The sequence below is a fragment of the Accipiter gentilis genome, chromosome 19, assembly GCF_929443795.1.
Source record: "Accipiter gentilis chromosome 19, bAccGen1.1, whole genome shotgun sequence".
NCBI lineage: Eukaryota > Metazoa > Chordata > Aves > Accipitriformes > Accipitridae > Astur > Astur gentilis.
Genome location: NC_064898.1, coordinates 26,407,612 through 26,427,547, shown reverse-complemented (window position 1 = coordinate 26,427,547; position 19,936 = coordinate 26,407,612). Strand labels below are relative to the sequence as shown.

At 52.1% G+C, this 19,936-nt stretch overlaps 1 protein-coding gene across 2 annotated transcripts; it reads right to left on the bottom strand.

Moving 5' to 3' along the window:
• Nucleotides 1-4,307: 4,307 nt before the first annotated feature.
• On the bottom strand, nucleotides 4,308-15,144 carry P2RY2 (purinergic receptor P2Y2). Of its 2 annotated transcripts, none has more exons than XM_049822972.1 (2): nucleotides 15,035-15,144; nucleotides 4,308-7,824 (listed from the first exon to the last, which is right to left on the bottom strand). In XM_049822972.1, exon 2 carries the CDS (start codon nucleotides 7,818-7,820, stop codon nucleotides 6,744-6,746), a length of 1,077 nt encoding a protein of 358 aa, XP_049678929.1. In that variant the 5' UTR covers nucleotides 7,821-7,824; nucleotides 15,035-15,144; the 3' UTR covers nucleotides 4,308-6,743. The 2 variants fall into 2 exon arrangements, with proteins under 2 accessions (XP_049678929.1, XP_049678930.1); XM_049822973.1 differs by having other exon boundaries at nucleotides 15,081-15,141.
• Nucleotides 15,145-19,936: the final 4,792 nt, after the last annotated feature.

Below are 19,936 nucleotides of genomic sequence, written 5' to 3'. Positions count from 1 at the left end.
TGAAGGACATGCACCAAGGCCCTTCCCAACGTGGATCCCAAATGGCCTCCACTTCCATCCATGTGCTTGGACTTGCACTTGGGCTCTTTTCCCAATGGTGGCCAGCTGGTTTCCAACCCACTTGCCCCAGTTTTGATGAGAAAAGGATAAAAGTTTGTTAAAGGAGCATCGAGCCTTTATGCATGGATGGGGATGGAGCTGGAGCAGTGGGTGGGCAGCTGGATGAAAGGCAGTTGGTGACCAGGCTCTTTCCTTGCCCTTAAAACCACAGGTCACAGGAGGAGAGGCTGATTGCCCGGCTGTCTCACACGCTGCATCTCGGCTTATGCAAGGGGGAACTTCAAAGCAAATAGAAAACATCTCCACCCCTTGGAAAGTCCCGTGGATGAAAACCAGGACCCTGCCTTGAGTGGCCATGTGTGCCTGGGCGGAAATCCCAGCGTGGGGACAGGGACCCGCTGCTGGCATCCCGATGGTCCCATCACTAGCCTGGGACTCTGCTCCCACCGTTGGTGTGGTCCTGGGGTGTTCCTAGGGCATCGTTAGCGCTCCCACGGGTGACCCCATTTTCCCCTGGGGTGGTCGTGGGGACCCCTTGCTCCTTGCTGCCACATCCCCTTAGCACCAGCAGAGGACTCTGCTGCAGCAGGGTTCAGCCTATTCAGCTAAATAGTTTTCATATTAAAAATCAGCGCAGGATGCTGGCCTGGTTTTTGCACTATGGGGACCGCAGTCTTCTGTGCATCTTCCACCATCTTCCAAGGTCTCCCACTGGGCATCCCACCAGCTGGGATCTCAGCTGGAACACCCCCTCTGCCGCACCTTTCTTTCCAAGTTCAAGGGTGGGAGCTTGGCGGTTTGAGGGCACCTCAGGGCTCCCCCGGGATTTGGGGGTGGGAGTGGGGATGGAAATGGGGTTGTGACATGTCTTTTCACAGCGGGTGGTATAAGCAGAGGAGCAGCAACTGGCGGGGGATCTCCTGCAGCGTCAAATGGGGCTGCAAAACCCACTCAGGCAAGATGGTTTTTATTTTTTTGGGGGGGGGGGGGGGGGGCTGCTTCAGCACATCCTTTGCTGCAAAGGCAGGAGCCTCCAGCACCAAGCTGAGACCTTGCAGCTCATTTCATGGGTGATGAGCCACAGCCAGGCAGCTTTCAGGTGGCTGGGAGGGTTTGAAAAGTTGATGTTCTTGTATAAATTAGGAAGTTTTGGGCTACAGAGGGCTGTTTTGCATGCTTTCCCATGCCCTTGGGAGGGCAGGCTCTGGGCAGGGCTCAGGCACAAGGACTCAATCCTTTCTCCTCTCCTGGAGTGTGGGAAGGATGCTTTGTGGGCATGTATGTACTTATATATGTGTACTTGTGTGCATATATATGTGCGTACGCAGTGTGACAGTCCAGCTGCTCCCCAAAGCATGCACCAAGGTGTTGGTGTTTATCCAGTGCTTAAAATTGCAAGTATTTGGGGAGAAAGAAAAAAAAGAAAAGATATTTTAAACTTCCAGGCTTTCCTGAGCATTTATTTGCCAAGGAGTCTGCAAATATTGGTATTAAACCCATAAAAGCCTTAAAATAAACTCCTCACAAAGCTGGGTGATTGGCGTGTTATTTCAAACACCCACTGGTTTGATTTCTTCCGAAGAAAATGCTGCTTTGGCCCATCCATTTTCTGCCATAACATGATTAGTTTGTGGGATTTGGGAACCGTCTCCCTTTGAACACAACATTGGTCTCCTGGATGGCTTTGGGGCACCATCTGTCACCTTTCCTCGCTCACCATTGATGGTGTGATGGACACCTTCCCAAGCCACCACAGGCTGTAGCATGGGAGAAAGTGAGTGTGGATTCTCTGGTGTCTAATATAAAGGTTGATCTGTTGGGTGAGACTCCTTTGGCTCTTTCTCCTTCGCGTGGCAAGCTGTTTTCTATGAAGCTTGTAGGAGTTCAATAGTGCAGAGACTTTGTCCCTCTATTGAATTGGCCAGCTAGATCAGAAATGACTTGGAGGGCCAGACAGACCTATTCCTTAGAACATCAAGCCCCAAGGAAGAAAAACAGAAGAAAAATGAAGCCAGGACTCACTACTCGAAACAGAAGTGGACGTGCCAAGTGGCTTACAGTAACAACATGACCTACTGCCTGTCTCTGCCAGATTAAGGGCCTGCTTCCTAGAAAGGCATGATCAAGAAGAAAAAGCCCTGTACTAGATGCTGGGAAGGTCTAGCAGAAATGCGCATCCCTCCAGCCCACGTGGCAGATTTGCTTGCTTGGCGGGAAACCACCAATGCTCTTAACTTTCTCTTTATGCTCCCAGTGCTAAGAGGTATTTAGAAAAAGTGGTTTAGGGTTTGGGGTTTTTTTCTGTTTCTTTGAAGTAACTGCACAACCTCTGTGTTCCCCGTCAATGGATATTATTCTTGCTTAATTCTCATTCTTGGGTTTGAGTGACTCACACAAGTCAGCGCTAGCAAGAGCTGCACAGAAGTCATTCTGTGAAGAAGGGAAGGAAAACGTTGGGTGTGATGCTGTAAAACCCACGAGCTAAAGCTGTTCATGTGCAAGCCCTTCGTCTGCATCGCATTCACCCCGGGGTGGGACTCCAAAACCTGGGCTGAAAATCAAGAGGGGTTTTTCAGAGAGTGTATTTTGAGATGTCTAATTTAGCAATTTGGGGGCTTGCAACTATTTCTTTGGCTTTATGCTTTTGAATCTTCATGTTTTGGCAACTATAAGGGCTGGAAAGTTCTTTAAAAGAGAAACCAAGGCAGGGCTTTCTCCCATGGTGCAGGGGACCATGAAGTGCTTCTGTCCCACACCGCAGGGATGTGGGCAGTTACTGTGTCTTAAAGACATGGCTGGGAGATCAGGTGTAAACTAATTTGAAGGCTGGAGAAATTGGCTTTGGGATAAGAGCAAAGGAATTTGAGCTGCTCAGATTGTTGCCAAGCAGATTTCAAGGTGACTTGATTACAGTTTGTAATAAATTCATCAGTGGAGATGAGTGTGTCCTAAGAGCCTCATTTTGTCGGCAGAGAAAGGCCCAGCAAAAACCAGGCGAGAGAGGAAGTGGCAGATAAATTGCAATAGAACACAAAATGTATTTTTTTCATGGGGACTGTGGTTAGGCTCAGGAAACCTTGTTCTCCTGGTGTCTGTAGGGGAAGGTGAGAAGCCTTTGAGAACAAGAGGTTTCAGCATGTGGAGTGAAACCTCTTGGTTTGCTGGCTCCGTGAGCTGTGGGTGAACCAGAAAAAAATGTGGTCTATGGGATGGGAGATCAATTACTTAGAGGTTCATTAATTAATTACTTAATCTAGCAATTTCTTCTGGTCTTCAACAGGAGTGGCGTAGGAGAAGCTATCCACCAAATCCATGGAGATACAACCAAAGAGATTGGCTACTAAATTTGTCATGCTACCAGGGTTTTTGGCCCTTGTGACCATACAGCTGTCTCTGCACCTGAGTTTTGCCCAAACTGAAAAACTGAACTTTGAACTGAACTTTGTCTTTGCACCTGAGTTTTGCTTATCAGCCCCCTGAAAGCATTGAATTCAAGAGACATTAGGTGGAGGTCAAGATTCACAGAGGAGGTTTTGCTTGGCAGATGGATTCCAGGAGCAGTGGTCTCTTCTGGGGCATTTTCTACCCTGCCTGAATCTTTGCCAGACCTTTAAGGGGTAAATCAGAGGTTTCGGGTCAGCCCGTTGCAGTTACGGGGCAGTGCTTTAAGGCTCTGCAGTGCAGTGCCCATGGGCACACTGCAAGGAGATGCACGATCCCACTCGGGATGGGTTAGAGAGAGGACTGAAGACCTGCTCGGTGGCTTTTGAGGTCCAGAGGTTTGGTCTGACCAGCTATAAGGAGCTGTCCTGGAGTGTACTAGGATGCTCCAACCTGTCTCCACAGCAAGTTCTCATCTGAGACAGTTGAGTTGTTCCTCGGGGTCTTCCCATCTCTGAGAAGTGAGGATGCGGGACAAACACAGGTGCTACTGAGCTTTCTGGAAAAGGGGAGACAGCAGCAAGATACAGTGAAACTCTCCCCAGTGAGCTGCTGGGTTTGGGGGTGCTCCAGCAGCCCTTTCCATCTCAGCTCCATCTCACCTTGAGCAAGGATGAGAAGACTTGTCTCTTGGGGTGACCAACTCCTCCACAGACTGCTACAGGAGTTCAGATGCTGGAGGGCCCACACCTGGACAGCTGTACCTGGAGCCTGAAATACATTTATGACATTCAACGACCCAGTTTCTATCCCCAGTATGCCCTCTGTACATATCAGAGGAGACAGCAGAAGAACACTCATAGTAGAAATAAATTTATTTACTATAAGAAATCTGAGATGTTTGCATGTTACAAAAATAAAAATGTACAGTCATTGTCACAAAATCCACTTCTTTTTTTTTTTTTTTAGTATAAGTTAGTGCTTTTACAAACAAAAAAAATCTATATATAAATTTCCAGTTGGTACCTCTCCAACTGCTCTGCGTCTGAACAGTGCCGTTAGCTTGTGCGGGATCAGGATCACAAAGGGACCCCCCTGGTGGGGCTGGCAGTGTTGCCCAAGGTGGTGGTTTGAAGCTGGCTGATGCCAGCTTGGAGAAAGGTGGGATCACCAAGCAGGAATGAACTTTGAGCACATTTTTGTTGAATTATTCAGAGCACGTTACTTGGTGTTCATGTTGGGTTTTGGCAAGTGTGGGAGACCACGCAAGACCTGGCCTGGAGTAATGTTTGTACCAGTTCAGTGCTTTGGTTGAATTAATTTCTCCCAACTGTTTGTCTCGCCCCGGTGACTATGCCGTGACCCTCCTCATAAAGTCAAGCTTCCTTCACAGGCACAAGGAAAAAAAGGTGCTGCCACGGTGCAAGTCCTATCTTAACCCAACCCTGTCCTAAAAGTTCACTCAAGGATGAGATGAACCACCCCACAAATGTGCTGTTTTTCTTTGCCGACGGTGCTCAGAGCTGAAACAGTCCCCTCCTTTGCCTCCTGTGGTTGTGACATTGTTGGTTGGGCCAAGAGCCCTGCACGGGACCACGGCTCCGCTGAGCCGGGACCACGGGAACCTCCCAGTTAACCCTGAATGGTCCCAGTCACCCCTGACTGAACTCCGCTGGTTACATCGTGGCATGTCTTTATCTCCACCAAGCCACTTCATAAGAAAGAGGGATGGGAGAAAATAAGAAGACGTCTGAGGAATCGGTCTAAACCAGGATCAAATGTGTTTGTCTAATCCTAAAATAGACCCGAGGCTGCTTTTACAAAAATGACTTGTCCAGTGCTGCAGAACAAGCAATTTTCATTTTTGGGGTGAGGAATCAGCATCCTCGTGGCAAGGCTGGGCAAGGAAAACGTGGACCTGGGCTCTTGGCTGTCTAACCCAACAATTACAGAAAGAAAGACCAAGTGGACCTTCTGGTGAAGTGTTTTGTGGATATTTTCTCCAGTTTACTTTGAACTGTCCTGGCTGATGGGGGATGCAAGGCCAAATCCAGACAGGACTGGGGTTAAGCTTAGCACCACATTTATTGGTATGGCTCCTAAACCCAGGGTTTAGTGCTGCCAGATTTCCCAGGGAAGGTCCACACTGTCAGTAAGGGATAAGCTGACTGGCTTCAGTGGAGCACTGGGATTATGAGGAGACCAGACAGCAACATTTGGGCAGCATTTTGGGTCACAGCAAGCTGCTAAAGGTCCCAGAGGGCATCACCTCCGAGCAGCAATGAGGATGTGGCAGCACTCAGCCAAGGGGATGAGCAACGGTCTTCGCTTCTTTCTAGAAACATGAGTCACTACTAAGGGGGTTAAAAACAAGACCTGGAGAGCTTAACCTAAATCTTAATGAGCTGGAGATGATTATTAAAGTTAGCAGCTGAAAGAAAGGTATGGGTTCCTAAAAGCTTTTTAAGGGTGAATGTTGCTGTTGGGAAGCACTTAATGGACCTTTTGGAAGTTGTTGACTCCACTGGAGAAAACTACAGGGGACTTGCTTGATAGTACCAGTAGACTCCAGTGGGATGGTACCGGTATACTCCAGTAGGATGGAAGGCCCACCAGCACCCTTTTTAATGGGAAGCCAGCCCTTGGACAGGAGCTAGGAGTCCCCTCCCGGCTCTGCCAGCAGATGCCAGGACTTGAAGCTGGGAGAGCACTTCTTCAGGGATGCAAAGCTGTGGGAAATCCTTTCCCGCTGCGGGTGGTATTTGCACTTGACATTTTCATCAACCTGTTTAGCAGAACCGCAGCTGACTGTCCTCATCAGCCAAAAGCCTTTCCTCCCTTGCCAAGGCATATAGAAACTCTTGCTACCTCTCTGCCAGGGAATCTGGAGAAAGGCAGATGGATTTCTTTAGAGGGACCTTTTTCACACAAAGTTTCTGCTTTAGAAAAGGATCTAAGACATTCATGGCATGATATTTTTAGCAGATTTGGCCACCATGATAGAGGTTACCCAGCCTCACTGGTGGAGAGATGCCATTCAGCATTGAAAGGAGAGGCAGGCCTGGATGACGAGGCAGAGATATGGGGTTTGTGTGTGTAACCACAGCAGCATCTTCCTGAAAAAATATGTTTGAAACAGCAACGAGCAGAGGACTGCATTTAACACGGACCATGCTGAAGTGGGTGCAAGCCAATGCACCGCAAGCACCAAAAGCCTCAGGCCCCAAAGCATCCTGACCTCCCTTCATAGCTGGGATAAAACCTTCTGTCGCGGAGATGGTGCTGCCCGTGCCGGAGCAGAGCTAGGATTTCACCTCCTTGGATAATATGTCTACGTTGTCACTGGTTCCCAGGTGACTGGTAGGCACAATGCCCAGTGCCATTTCATTTTGAGGCTTCCCTGGCATTTTGTTGCCTGCAAACTTCATAAATCGTTGTCCTGCTAAGAAATACAAAATGGGATCCAAGCAGCTGTTGGTGCTAGCTAGGGGACGAGTCACCTTATAGACTAAATTGATAGCATTGAGGGTCTGACAGCTCAAGTCCCAGCTCCGGAAGGAGTAGTACAAGGTACGAGTGACATGGAAAGGAAGAAAACAAACGATGAAGACCACCAAGACGATGATTATCATCTTGACCGACTTCTTTTTGGATCGGGACAGCCGGGAGATCCCCCGTGTGGGCTGCAGTAGCCTCCGGGCCATTAGGCAGTAGCAGACGATGATGATGAGGAAGGGGATGCAGAAAAGCAGCACCAGCATCACCGAACTGTAAATGACAAACTGGCCAAAGAGGTCCTTCCTGGATGTATCGTGGCAGGTGATGGTGTCACGCTTCACGCTGGTGGTGACGAAGAAGAGCACAGGCGACTGGCACACGACGGTCACCACCCACACGATGACTGACACCCTCCGGGCGTAGCGAACATGTCCCCACTGCAGTGACTTCAGGGGGAAGCAGATGCCCAGGAATCGATGGATGCTGATACAGAGAAGGAAAAGGATGCTGCAGTAGAGGTTGGTGTAAAACAAGAAGCGGACTATCTTACACAAGCCCACGCTGAAGGGCCAGTTGTCCCCCATGGCGTAATAATACACCAGGAGGGGCAGGGAGACCACGTAGAGCGTGTCGGACACGGCCAGGTTGAACATGTATGTGGTGGAGGCGTTCCAGGTCTTGATCCTGAAGATGAAGACGTAGAGGGCCAGCAGGTTGAGAAAGAGCCCCACCACGCACACGATGCCGTAGGAGACGGGCAGCAGGACATACTTGAAGTCCTCAACAAATACGCACTTGTAGGCGTTGTTTCCTGCACCCCCTGGGTCTAAGGAGCTGTTGATGACTCTGGTCCAGGCTGGAGGAGTTGTTAGGTTCGCCATCACCCTGGGGGGAAAGCAAAGAGGCTGTAAGGACACGGAGGTAAGGAGTCCCTGGACGAGGTGGGTTAGATGAGAAAATGCCTGTGCCACAACACTGTGACACATTGTGTGGCCCTTGCTGTCATTATTACTATATACTATTACTATACCCTTCCCTTCTCCTCCTGTCAAGGTTGCCAACAACACTTAGCTGTGTCTATCCAAAAGCTACCTGCAAGCACGGCAAGCCGTCTGGCAGGCAGTGCCATCTCAGTGCAGGTGACAATGACTCGAGAGGTGGCAATGCAGGTCTCCTGCCAGCACACCACATGCCCACAAAGACCATGGCCTCATTGAGTTGGGTGTTGACACAACTGAGGTAGTCCCTAGCATGGAGGACTTATGGTCAAGCAGATGAAGGGAGGTTTATTTATCCTCATTTTGGATCTGGAGCACAGAGGAGGAACCAAGCTGCTCTAAAGTCACTAACAAATCCCAGACCACACCTGGAAGTCCAACTCGGATCTCCTGCAGGCCAGTTCGATATCCCAGTCGACCCTTCCCACCAGGTTCACACAGAAACTTGGTCTCAGGCGCTACAGAACAGGAAAGATGCTCTATTCTGTGTTTAACCATCCACGAGAAGTGACTCAGCTGAGCACCATGAAAGGTGGGTCCTACTAAACCCCAGGCAGAACGGGCAAGAAAAAGGAACCATGTTCTTCAGTGAGCAATCCCTGTGACTGGCAGGGCCCTGATTTCAGAGGTCCTCAGCTCCTTCTGGTAGAGCAAACACCACCACAATGTCTGGAGGCCCCTGTAATCAGACCTTGCCAAAGGGAGCACGTTGTCCCCCACAGGGGCCCTGCCTAGGTTGGCTGTTCATGATGAGGACGGGTTTTTAATGGGTTTAGTGTTGGGCCGATGGTGGCCATCTCGCCGGTCCTGCTTCCCGGCCTTGAGACCTGCTCCTTCAGCTTCACCCCCAGAAAGTCTGCCTATGCTTGTGCAAAGCTGCTTTATGCATGGGAATGGCCAGTTGAGATGAGAAAAATGGACTTGAAAGAGTCTCTGCAGACACACAGAGAACGGCACTGTCTCTGTCAGGAGGGACAAGGGCCCTTTTGTGTGTCAGGGACAGCCCACGACCCAGCTGACACATGATCTCTCAGCAAGCCCATCAGCCAGGAATCGAATTAAAATGCATTTGCCTCCCTTCCCGTAAAACAGGCTGGTTTGATCACAGTGCTGTACCCTGTCATGGGGAGCCTGCGGAAACAGGGATATAGGGAGATGAACCCAGCGTGGGAGCTCAGAGACTGGGAGCTACTGCAGGAGAAAACGTTTGAGAAAAGTTGCTCTTTGAATGAGTACATGGGATGTACCCTGATCCAAATCTCCCCATGATTTTAGGTGGAAAAGAGCAATACCAGCCTTCTCAGCTAAATGGTTCAGCTCTAACCTGATGCCACCATGCTGTGGGACAGCGTGGGCATGCCCTTTCTTGCAGAAAAGCACAAAACGATCCAGAGCTATCCTGCGCCTACCTCCAATTCAGATCCTGTAGGGAAGGAGGCAATGAGGGTCTCCTAGAAGTTGCCAACCTGGATGATCTCTTACCGAAGCGAAGCACTATGGCATTAAAAAGCACCTTGACAACTCATAGCTGATGGAGAAGGGGTGAAGTGATGCCTCCAGCCTATCACATGGGGATAAGTCCAGTCCTTGCTCCAGAGACTGGATCAAACAACCTGTCCAGGTATGGTACAGACATGATCCCTGATGATGTTTCCCCCGTTTTGCTGCTTTGCCCCTGCAGACCACAAGCAGCGCTGGCCGAGGCTCACGCTTCCCAAGGATGTGGGCAGAAACCACACACACGCTCACACCCTGACTAATCTGCAACATCTGCCAGAACCCAAATATAACTTTGGGAACCACTCTGCGATGAACATGAGGAGCCAGGACTGATCGTGCTCTCTCCTGGCCCCAGAGTTTTGCTTTTCCTGTGTCCCATTCAGCTTTGGCCCCATCACCCTTCATCCTGCTTCCCTCAAGTCCTTGGCAACAGGGTTATCCCTGCAGATGGAGAGGATTGGCAGTGCTCCGGCAAAAGGGAAAGCACTTTCCAGCTGTTCTTCTCCCCAACTTCTTCCTTCCCTCTGAGCTTTGGAGATCTGCGGCCAATGAGACGGAGGTTGCCCGCAGACCTGGCAGCCAATTAAATGGGTTGGACAGGCCACCGCGACCGAAAGAAGCCACACAAGGTGCCCTAAAAGGCACAGGGAAGGGTTACAGAGCTCCAGAGGCTTCAGCCTCGCACGTGGTTTCTCTGTGCCTTTACATCTGCATCCCCTCTGTCCCCTGCAGACAACCCATCCCCCAGCTCTGAAGCACTGATGGGGGCAAGGTCACCCCATCTTCCAGCCCACCCCCCCTGCAGGCTCCTGCAACCCATCTAGAAAACCCAACCAGCATTTGAAACCCATCCATAAGCCAAGGTGGGGAATCTCTTCCAGCGTTCAGGGCAGCACAGGCTGCCCCAGGCCATACCGCAGCCATGGATGTGTCAAGATGCACATCTCCATCTTCAGGACAAGGAGCAAACAGGGCTCTCTGGTCAGCTTGAATGGGGTAATCACGGAGACAAAACCCTGCTCACAAGGCAGCCTTGTCCTTGCCGTCATGCTCTCCCTCCTTTTCCTTCTGGAAATGCAAAAGCCTTTTTCTTTTTTTTTTTTTTTCCCCTACTTTTGTCCAGAATCCCTAGGACAAAACCTGCTGTGTCTGTCGGGGCCATGGCTGCAGTCCACCCCCTCGCCCCCGGTCCCGTTGCATCCACAGCGAGCGAGCCGCAGAGGACACAGCCAGCCAAGGCGTGTGAAGGCACAAAAGCTGGCAGCTGCCCTTTCCTCTGCCTACGGGCTGGATGGCACGAACGCCAGCTCTTACAGTGATGCATCGAGCCCCCCGCGGGGATGAGGGGTTAGGGAGAAAGCAACAGCAACCCCTGAGGATGCCAAGCAGGATAAATGCTCCTGTGACTACCAAAAGCAAACCCACCACGATGCTTTGGTGAGGACCACCTGCATCTGCTACATCAGCTCTCCCAGCCCTTCCCAGGGTGATGGCAGGAGGTTTTTTTCTCTGGTGTTGAATGCAGGTGAGCACGCACAGCTTTTTAGGTGCCCTCCAGCTACCTGTGCACAGCAAGGGCATCGCCCCGACCAGCTTCCTCCATATTGGACCACGTGTCGGGTCTGGATGAACCTGGTTGCAACCGCTGGACCATGTCTCTCTGCAGTGTGGCCTTGGACGTGTTTATCCCAGGGGACGTGGGTTTTTTTTTTTCCAGAAAACGGGTACCCTCAGCTACAGTGGATGAAGGAAGCACGGGAGAGGAGCTCTGTGATGAAAAGAGCCCAGGCAGACTGGTGTTACAATCCCGGCAGCCACATGCCCTCAAATATATATACCCACAGGCATGTGCGTGTGATGGCAGCATCCCAAAATGCTCCCGTAACAGTATCTACCATGACCAGGCAGGGGATATTTAGATGAGTCAATATGGGGAAGGAGGGGGCTGTCATCGGAGAAGGTCACGGGCAGTCGAGGGATGGGCAGCACCCAGGGCCAGCACAGGGGGACCACGGGTTGGACACTGAATCACTGAGTAAAGGGCTTTAATCCTGGTTTCTGCCCCACTTTTCAGCATTCCTGGTGCCATCCCAAGAGGTCATCATCCATCCCGCGGTGTTTTGTGCTTGGGAGCCTGCCAGCAGAAGCAAAGTCACGGAAGCAAACAAAGCGCAACCGAATCACGGCTGAGATGAATGCATTTTCACGGGGGGGTTGATGAGGTTTAATTGACCTTCCCCAATAATTAATGTGGATTAATTTACCGGCAGGACCTCACAGATGCAGCCCTTCATTCTGCCGGTGCAAATCCCTGGGAAATCGAACCCAGTCGCACTGACTGTGACCGCAGCTCCCATCATTTTACGCTGGAGGTCGAAACCACGATCCATTTACTGAATCTTCCCCACCAACTCCTTTGCAACAGACATCAGGAGAGTGTGGGTGTTTTCCCTGCCCTAATTTATAGGCATTTCATAGACTCAACAAAATCCTCACTCCAGATCAGGAACTACTCGAGACGCTGGGAAGCAAACGACCTGGCATCGTTTTTCTCTCCTTTGGGACCGTGGTTGAAACTCTCCACAACCAAAAGCAAACAGATGGCGCATTTGGATGCTACCAAGCCTGTCTGGTTGGGAAACGTGAGATGGGACCAGGCTGAAATTTGACCCTGGCCAAACTGCCTGGTTTTCATCTGCCCTTTCCATTTGGCTCCTTTCTGCCCTGGTGACCTTCAGCTCCTTTCTCCTCCAGGCTTGCTCTGGCCACCAGCATGGGCTGGGGACATCCCCAGCCGTCCCGGTCCCACCCTCTCCACCGCTCTCCGGGGCTTCTCTTCAGCCATCCCAAGGCAAGATACCGCCAAGATACATTTCCGAGACACCCAAAAGCAAGCTTTAAGCAGCTTGAGGGGCTTTACCCACCTCCCTGCCCTGAGCCCCAGGCAATGCCCCTCTTTTAACCCCCATGGGTCTGACTTACCCCTTCCCCCACCCCAAAAATAGCCAGAAAACCTCACTCCTCCCAAAATAACCTTGCACAGAATCTGTGTTTCTCTTCTTTTCCCCCCAAAAAGCACCTTGGAGGGCATTGGGCAGCTCCGCTCTGGCTGGAAGAAACAGAGCTGCTCCACTGAAGTAGCCTTGTGACTCAGTTTCCCCTCCTGCCCCCAGGCTGAGAAGCAGCACAGTTAAATTTGTTTTCTCCATGACAAGTATTTTTTCTGGGGGACTTTTGGTTTCCTAGAGGGTTTTTCAGTAACTTTACCCAAGCTAGAAAGGGGAGAGGGAGTTTGGATAAATGATATAATAACTTAAAAAGAACTTTATGACCTTGTTTGTAGATCAAATAAAATGTTTTCCTTTAAGCCAAATGACTTTTTCTGGGAATTTCTGGTTTCCCTGGAGAAACTCCCTGAATTCTTCCCTGAATCAATCCCCCTTCAAGCCTCTGCTTCCCAGGTGGTACCAAAATCTCCTGCCTTTTCCCACATCGTGGAAAGTCCATCCAGATTAATCAAAGCTGTGGCTTTAGAGCGAATTCGATTAAACCCATCGGTGCCGGCGTTCGTGCATAATTAAAGACGCCTTCGTTTGATTGAACCTGACTCGATTCCCAGCACGGCAGGTCTCCGGGGACAGATCCTGCTGGGAGCAAAAATCACCCTGGCCAATATTTAATCCCTTCAACATTTCCCTTGGTGCTACAGCAAAGGTGATGGTCCCTGCATGTTTTTTCCCTACAGCCCTACAGCACCTGCCCTCCAGGAGACCTTGCAGCAACCCACGGGGTTGGAGGCACATCTTATGTGAGCCCCCAAATCTTGATTTTTATTTATCACAGGGGGAAAACAGGGTGCTCACATCCTTTAGGCTTCCTGCAGATAGAAAGGAGCCCTGTGCTGGTTTTCATACCAGGAGTTTGACTTTGGTTTTGCCCTCCACGATTTTCTGGTGCTCGCTGGAGGAAGAAATGGTCAGACCTGGAGAAGAGTTCTTGGTCGATCACCTGCTTTTGTTAACTGTTTCACCCTACAAGCCCTGTATCTGGGAGAAATGACATTTCCACAGAAACCTAACAGCCTCCTGCCCAAACTGAGGGAGTCACCCATCAACACCACAACGCCTCCAGCAAAACCAAGTGCACTCTCTCTGTCTGGGTGATAACCAGCATCCAAGACTGGGGATAACACAATTATCGGCTCGACCACAGCACCGGCAGTTACTGCAAAGCCAAAGCAGCACCAAATCCCAGAAGAACCCATGCAGGGTGGACTTTGGGGGATAATTTGCTCCTCTATGAGGAGCATCCTGTGGGAGCAAAAGGGCCTTTGCTTTGTGGACCGGTTCCCGTTAAAGCTTTAACGGAGGATGTTCAGAGTTAAGGAGGGACAACGGCGAGGCCGGCAGCACGCTCCGCTGCCAGCGAACGATTCACAGCTTTGGCTTTATGTCAACAACCAGAGATAAAAATCACATCGGGCAGAGACAGGGTAAAGCCACTCAGTGCCAGGACATTCAAAAATACTTCTCGGGGTTTTATAACCCACTAAGCCCCGGCATGCAGCTGCATTCCAGGGCTCAGCAGCATATTTCGGGGTCTCCCCCTTTGCAGTGCAGCTCCTTAGCCCATCAGCCACCAAGTTCCCTTTGCTTGGGTGTAAATGAGGAAGAGGAACTGGGGGCACATGCCGGGTGGTAATGAAATGGCCCAATTTCAGCAGCCACGAGCCCTGTGCCGGGGGCACCGTTCCCCAGCGCCGGTGGCCCCCCGGGAGCGGGGTTTGCTTCTCCCCGCCTCGTGCACAGGAAGGCAGCAGGTTGCCAAATGGTTTTTGCAATAAGCTGATAAGAAAACTGGAACAGAAAGAGAAATAAGAGGTTTCGCCCTTCAAGTTGCTCCTGCAGTGATGCCACCCAGTGCCCAGCTCTGGGGAAGAAGGTGTTTGTGGGTTAGGAGCTATTAAAAGAAGTCAAAAGGTTTGAAACTAGAGTGTCACCGATCCCAGTGCAAATTAAAACACCCCCAAATAAATTACACAGGGACCTCAGCATGCAAAGAGGTGGAAAAACACAAGCCGGAGCGAAGCGGCGAGTCAGCTCCGTGGCTTTTCCCAGAGGTGTGTACAGGAAACCCCTGATAAACAGCCAGCGAATTCCCCTGGGAAGGGAGAAACGGAGCGGCAAAAGACATTATTGGGAATTAATGCATAAACAATCAAATAATTCAGGCAAAGAGGAGCAAAGGGAGCCCAGGAGCCTCCCTCGAGTGCCCGGCTTGAACCGTTCATGCCAACACCGGCCCGTGCCAGCGGCTCGCTGCCCACCGCTGCTCCGACCACCTCGTCTTTGGGTCGGTTTGGGGGTTTGGGGGTCAGTTTTAGTGTCAGTACGGGGGGGAGGCGTGAGCTGCCCCCGCCCCGATGAGGAGGAGAATTGGGGTTCAGCTCTGCCCTTACCTTGCCCCGCTCTCTGCTTTGGGTGCGTGGGGACCCTGCATCACCCACCCAGGTCTCGCACACCCTCCTTCGTGGCCAGAACACTCACCCCCCTCCCCGGTCCCGTATCCCACCCACCCCCCCCCCCGCCCCCGCTCACCGGGCGATGCCCGAGCCGGTGGTTCCCGTGCCGGGCAGCTCCGTACCGATCGTCCCGCTCCCTTCAAGCAGCCGGCGGAGGCAGTTCCATGCCCGGGGCTCCTTCTTTCCACCCCCCCCCCCCCCCCCACCAGCCCACCACCACCACCACCACCACCACCCCCCCCCTCAGCTCCCGGTCCCCGGTCGCCGCTGCCGCCGGGTGTGAGCCGGGCAACAGGGGGGGGGACACACACACGGGGAGGATGGGGGTGGGACCGCACCGCCCTCCCCGGGGCTGGGAACGGGGCAGGACCGGGGCAGGACCGCCCTCCCCTGGACTGGGAACGGGGCTGGGACCGGCTTAAACCACCCCCCCCCCCCCCCCCCCCCAGCCCCGGGGGGCAGGATGGGACCCGGGCAGGAGCCAGCCCACCTGCCTGGGGCTGGGACCAGCCACCCCCGTTGCATCCAACCTCCCCCAGTCCGTAGCAGACTCCAGGGTTCCCAGAGAGCTGCTTTCCCCCGGGAATGCCCTGGAGATCCCCCCCCCCCCCCCCAATCCATCCATCCTGGGGTGTCCTGGTACTGGAGCTCACAGTCCCTTACCTGGGACATGGAGCAGCTGCACAGGGGTAAAGGGGGTCCCAGGACCAGCCCTGGAGGGGAAGAAATGCCTCTGGACCAGGTGGATGAGTCCTACTTGGGGGTCCTGCCATGGACACCCTGATTTGGGACACTGTCCCACCCTTGGTGACACCAGGCTCTCTACCTGAAGGGGGGTTGTGGTGAGGAGGGGGCTGGTCTCTTCCGTCAGGTGGCTGGAGATAGGACAAAAGGAAACGGCCTCAGGTTGTGGCAAGGAGGTTTAGGTTAGATATTAGGAAAAATTCCTTTACTGAGAGGGTTGTCAGACACTGGAACAGGCTGCCCAGGGAAGTGGTTGAGTCACCATCCCTGGAGGTATTCAAAAAGCGCGTAGACGGGGTACTCCAGAACATGGTTTAGTAACATGGTTTAGTGAGCATGGGTGATGGTTGGAATTGATGATCTTGAAGGTCTTTTCCAACCTAAATGATTCTATGATTCTATAATTCTATGATTCTAAGCTGTGCCCCATCGAGCCCTGGGAGGGTACCAATGGACCTCAGGTGATGCCCTGCAGCACATCCTTTGCCGCAAACCGGCTTCATTTCCAAGGGGAGCAGAGGGATGGGGGCCATGAGATCATAAAGGGACTTTGAGGCCAATTTGGGCTCTAATTTTCTCTCTCAAGACCTGTTCCCACAGACCAGTCAGTGAGCCATGAAGTCAAACCCAGCTGCCTTGCCATGAACTCCCTGGAGTGGGGAATTTATTTTAGAGAAGAGTACCTTTGGGTGCCTGATTCATTGCAGCTTCTCCTGCTCCACTCTCATTTTCCCAGGAGCCATGTGCCAGCAAAACACTTCTTCCTTGGCGATACAGGTAAGCCCTTGCGAGAGGGGATGCTGCTCCTCTTGCATCCCAGTGTTAGGACTTTTCATCCAGGGAAGAGATTGCTGGAGCCAGGAGGATGTAGCAGAAGGTTTGCTCCTTGCCGTATCTTCTCCCATGAACTGCTGGGGGCTGGGTTCATCCACAAATGGGGGTCCAGCTCCTGCAGAAGGCAGCAGACCTGTCAAAATGCCTCTGCCGGGATGCAAAACGTCTACAGAAACGTAAAGGCAAACTGGACCACACTATGGAACAGAAGTCCTTCGAGTGTCCTAGACTTCTAGGAAATACACTGAGTTTAGGTGCTGTGGGTGTGAGCTGGGGAATCGTATCCCCCGTGTCCCCCAGACACGCTGTGGAGATGCTCTGGAGTCTGTCTCCATTCAGCCTTGGCACGACATCGCCTCCCAAGAAGCTGCAGGAAGCTTTGGAGGACCACCACTGGCTTTGTAGCCTGCCCTAAATTTCTAGGAAATACATTGAGTTTGGGTACCATGGGTGTCAGTTGGGGGGTTGTGTCCCCCATATCCCTCCAATACCCTATGGAGATGCTCTGGGGGCTGTCCCCACTGAGTCCTGGCACAACATGGCCTCCCAAGAAGCTGCAGGAAGCTTTTGAGAGCCACCACCATCCTCATAGCCTGGCCTCTCCCTGCAGACGATTGATGCCCAAGTGAAGCAGTGGCCGCATTCAACCCTACCTCCCCAGTGGGGCTTATTCTGTTGGGCTGAAAAACCTCCAAATTTGGGGGAGCTGGAGGGTTTCTGGGCAGGATGAGGCCGAAGAACAAGCCCCACCAAATCACGTGTAGGTGGCCCAGTTGTTTTCCACCATGAGCGAGCGCAGAGTGAGCCCCGGCGCTCCCCCGTGTATTCCCCATCGGCGTCTGTGGGCGTAAGCCAGATCCTCCTTCTGCAGCTGGATCCAATCTCCGCGGGGGCTCCTTGAGCTGCCTGGATATGGCTGGGGGGGACACACAGCCCCCAGGGGAGGTGGGGAAGGGCATCCATGCCATCTATTATTCAAACGCAGAAAGTGGCAGCCGGCTAGAGGAGGCATTAGCCGGTGCAAAAAGGATATGAAAATCTGGCACGGAAACGGTGCTGCAGAGATCTTGCTGACGGACCTCCATGCCAGAAAACAACAAAAAAAGAGCCTGTTTCCTTCTTCTGATGTAATTTGTTTGAGGAGGGAAAACAATACATCACGTCGCAGCTATTTGGGGCTGATAAGGGAGGAAGGACAAGCTTGTTGCTTGCAGAGAGGGAGGGAGATGCCAGGGCAGAGCTGTTGAGTGAGGTTGCGGCCGGTGAAGCTGCCTAGCAGTGCTCTGCTGGGATGCCAGCATGGTGCTGAGTTAAGCCCCTCTCTCTGGGATTTGGAAACACTTCTTGGATTAACCGGACCATAGCACCCTGGTTTCATCCTCCAAATCCTTCGCCCTGGTTCCCTCTGAAGGAAGGATATGTCCGGAGATGATGGATGGAGTTGTGGCTGATGTCCAGAGATTTGTTGTGTGTCCTTGCATAAGCTTTCACTCATGGGGCAGCCGCTGCTGCTCAGCAGCCCTTGCCTGCTGCCGTTTCCCCCAGCCTGATCCTCTCAGATCTGAAACCCACAGCTCTTCCACTGCAAGATAAAGCCAAACAACCCAAGACAAGAGGCAAGCAGCATTTTCATGTCAAAGGGTGATTAATTATGGCCACGACTGGCTACGAGGTTTGGTTGGCAGCTTGTTGCTGGATGCTTCAACAAGCAAGAGGAGATGTTTTTCTAAAAGCTTGTTTGGAGCAGGGAAGCGGTCCCCTGGAGAGTCCTCTTCCCATCAGACCTTTCCCAAGCCTGGTTGAAGTTGCAGCAGCTTCCAGCAAGCAGGAGTTTCCCAACTTCACTGCCCACTGCAAGGAAAAGCCTTTCCTTCCCATTCTTTTGTATTTTCTCACCTTTCTCCACTCATTTGGGTGCGAGGGAGATGGGAGGAGGGTTGTTACCCTCTGATGTCCACCCTAACCCACCTTACTCATTTTCATGCTTCATGCAGGTGGTGGTAACCCATTGCCCAGGGGACCCAAACCAAGAGCCTCCCTCCCCCAAAATCTCCATTTTCCAGCTCCAAAGCAGCTCAAACAAGCCAAAGAAAGAGGCAGATGTTTTAAATCCTGTTGAGAAGCAAATGATTTGTGCAGCTGCAGTGCAGAGGATGGAGGCAAGCGGCAATACCCGTTTGAGCCGAGCTGGAAAGCAGCCCCACGTTTCCCTTCACAGCTTCATTTTTCAACTGTTTTGGCAGCGATGCAGGTTTCTAAGACGCTTTCAAAACATTTCCATCTTGTCTAGCGGGAAAGAATGCGATACAGGAACAGGAGAACAGGGAAGGTCAGGGTGGCCACAGCAAAGCCCTGTGCTGCACCCATGGGTGCAGCTTAAACCTGTGGTATGTGCAAGGAGACACCAGCAGAAGTGCTTGAGACAAGTTGGGATATATTAGATCTCTTTTTCTTGCTTTTTTTTAAAGCATTCGTGGAAGCAAGGAGGAAAGTTTGCAGACATGTGTTGGGTTGAGCCTGCAGACCTGCCTCACGTTTGTTGGTGGGGCAGGAAAGGTCATGAACACTCATCTAAATCCGTGTAAGTGCAAACTGATGCCTTGATCCAACCTGGCCATCAGCTTTTGATCAATTCTTGTGGTGTCTTGGCTGGTAAGATGTTCAGCCACCTAACTGGGAGGCAGAAATGTGCCCCGTGTGACTGGGCATGCAGGAGGGACATCCTATGGGACCAAGGAGGGACATCCCAGGGGAGCAGGACAGACATCCCATGAGAGCACATAAAATATTGCAGCTTCCCAGGTTGGCTGCAATTTCCCTCCAGGATGCTCTAATTCAGGACCATCAGCAACTCTTAAAGGTACATAAGAGGCAGCAAAAAACAACCCAGCTGGAGGATGAAGCATCTGTTCATGGTGGCGAACACCAACGGGGTGTGCAGGGGATGAGGTCAGGTGGGGTTGGTGCTTTGGAGACATGGGAGGACCTGCCCAGAAGCCAGCTGAGCTCCAAAGCAGGGTTGATTAGAGAAAGAGGTGTTGGAGGTGGGAGTTGGGGCTGAAAAAGCACCACGAGCCAGTCCCTCTGTCCATCCATCATACGCACGTGGTCCTGTATGAATCTCCTCCTGCCATCCCTGAGGCTGACGGCATTTGGGGAAGTAGCACCCAAGACCCACAGCCATGGTGCTGGGTGGGTGGGTGCTGAGCACAGAAAGGCACCCTCCACCCTTTTTCCAATCATCCCTGCAACAAGAACTGATAAGTGGGTGCAGATGGGGCACAGGGGACCTTTGCTGTCCGGGGCTGCATCCAGCAGGGACAGCTTGCTGAAGGGGGCACTTGGAGGGGACCTGATGCACACGACGTTCACTGGAGCAAGCAGCTGGAGGCAGCGAGAC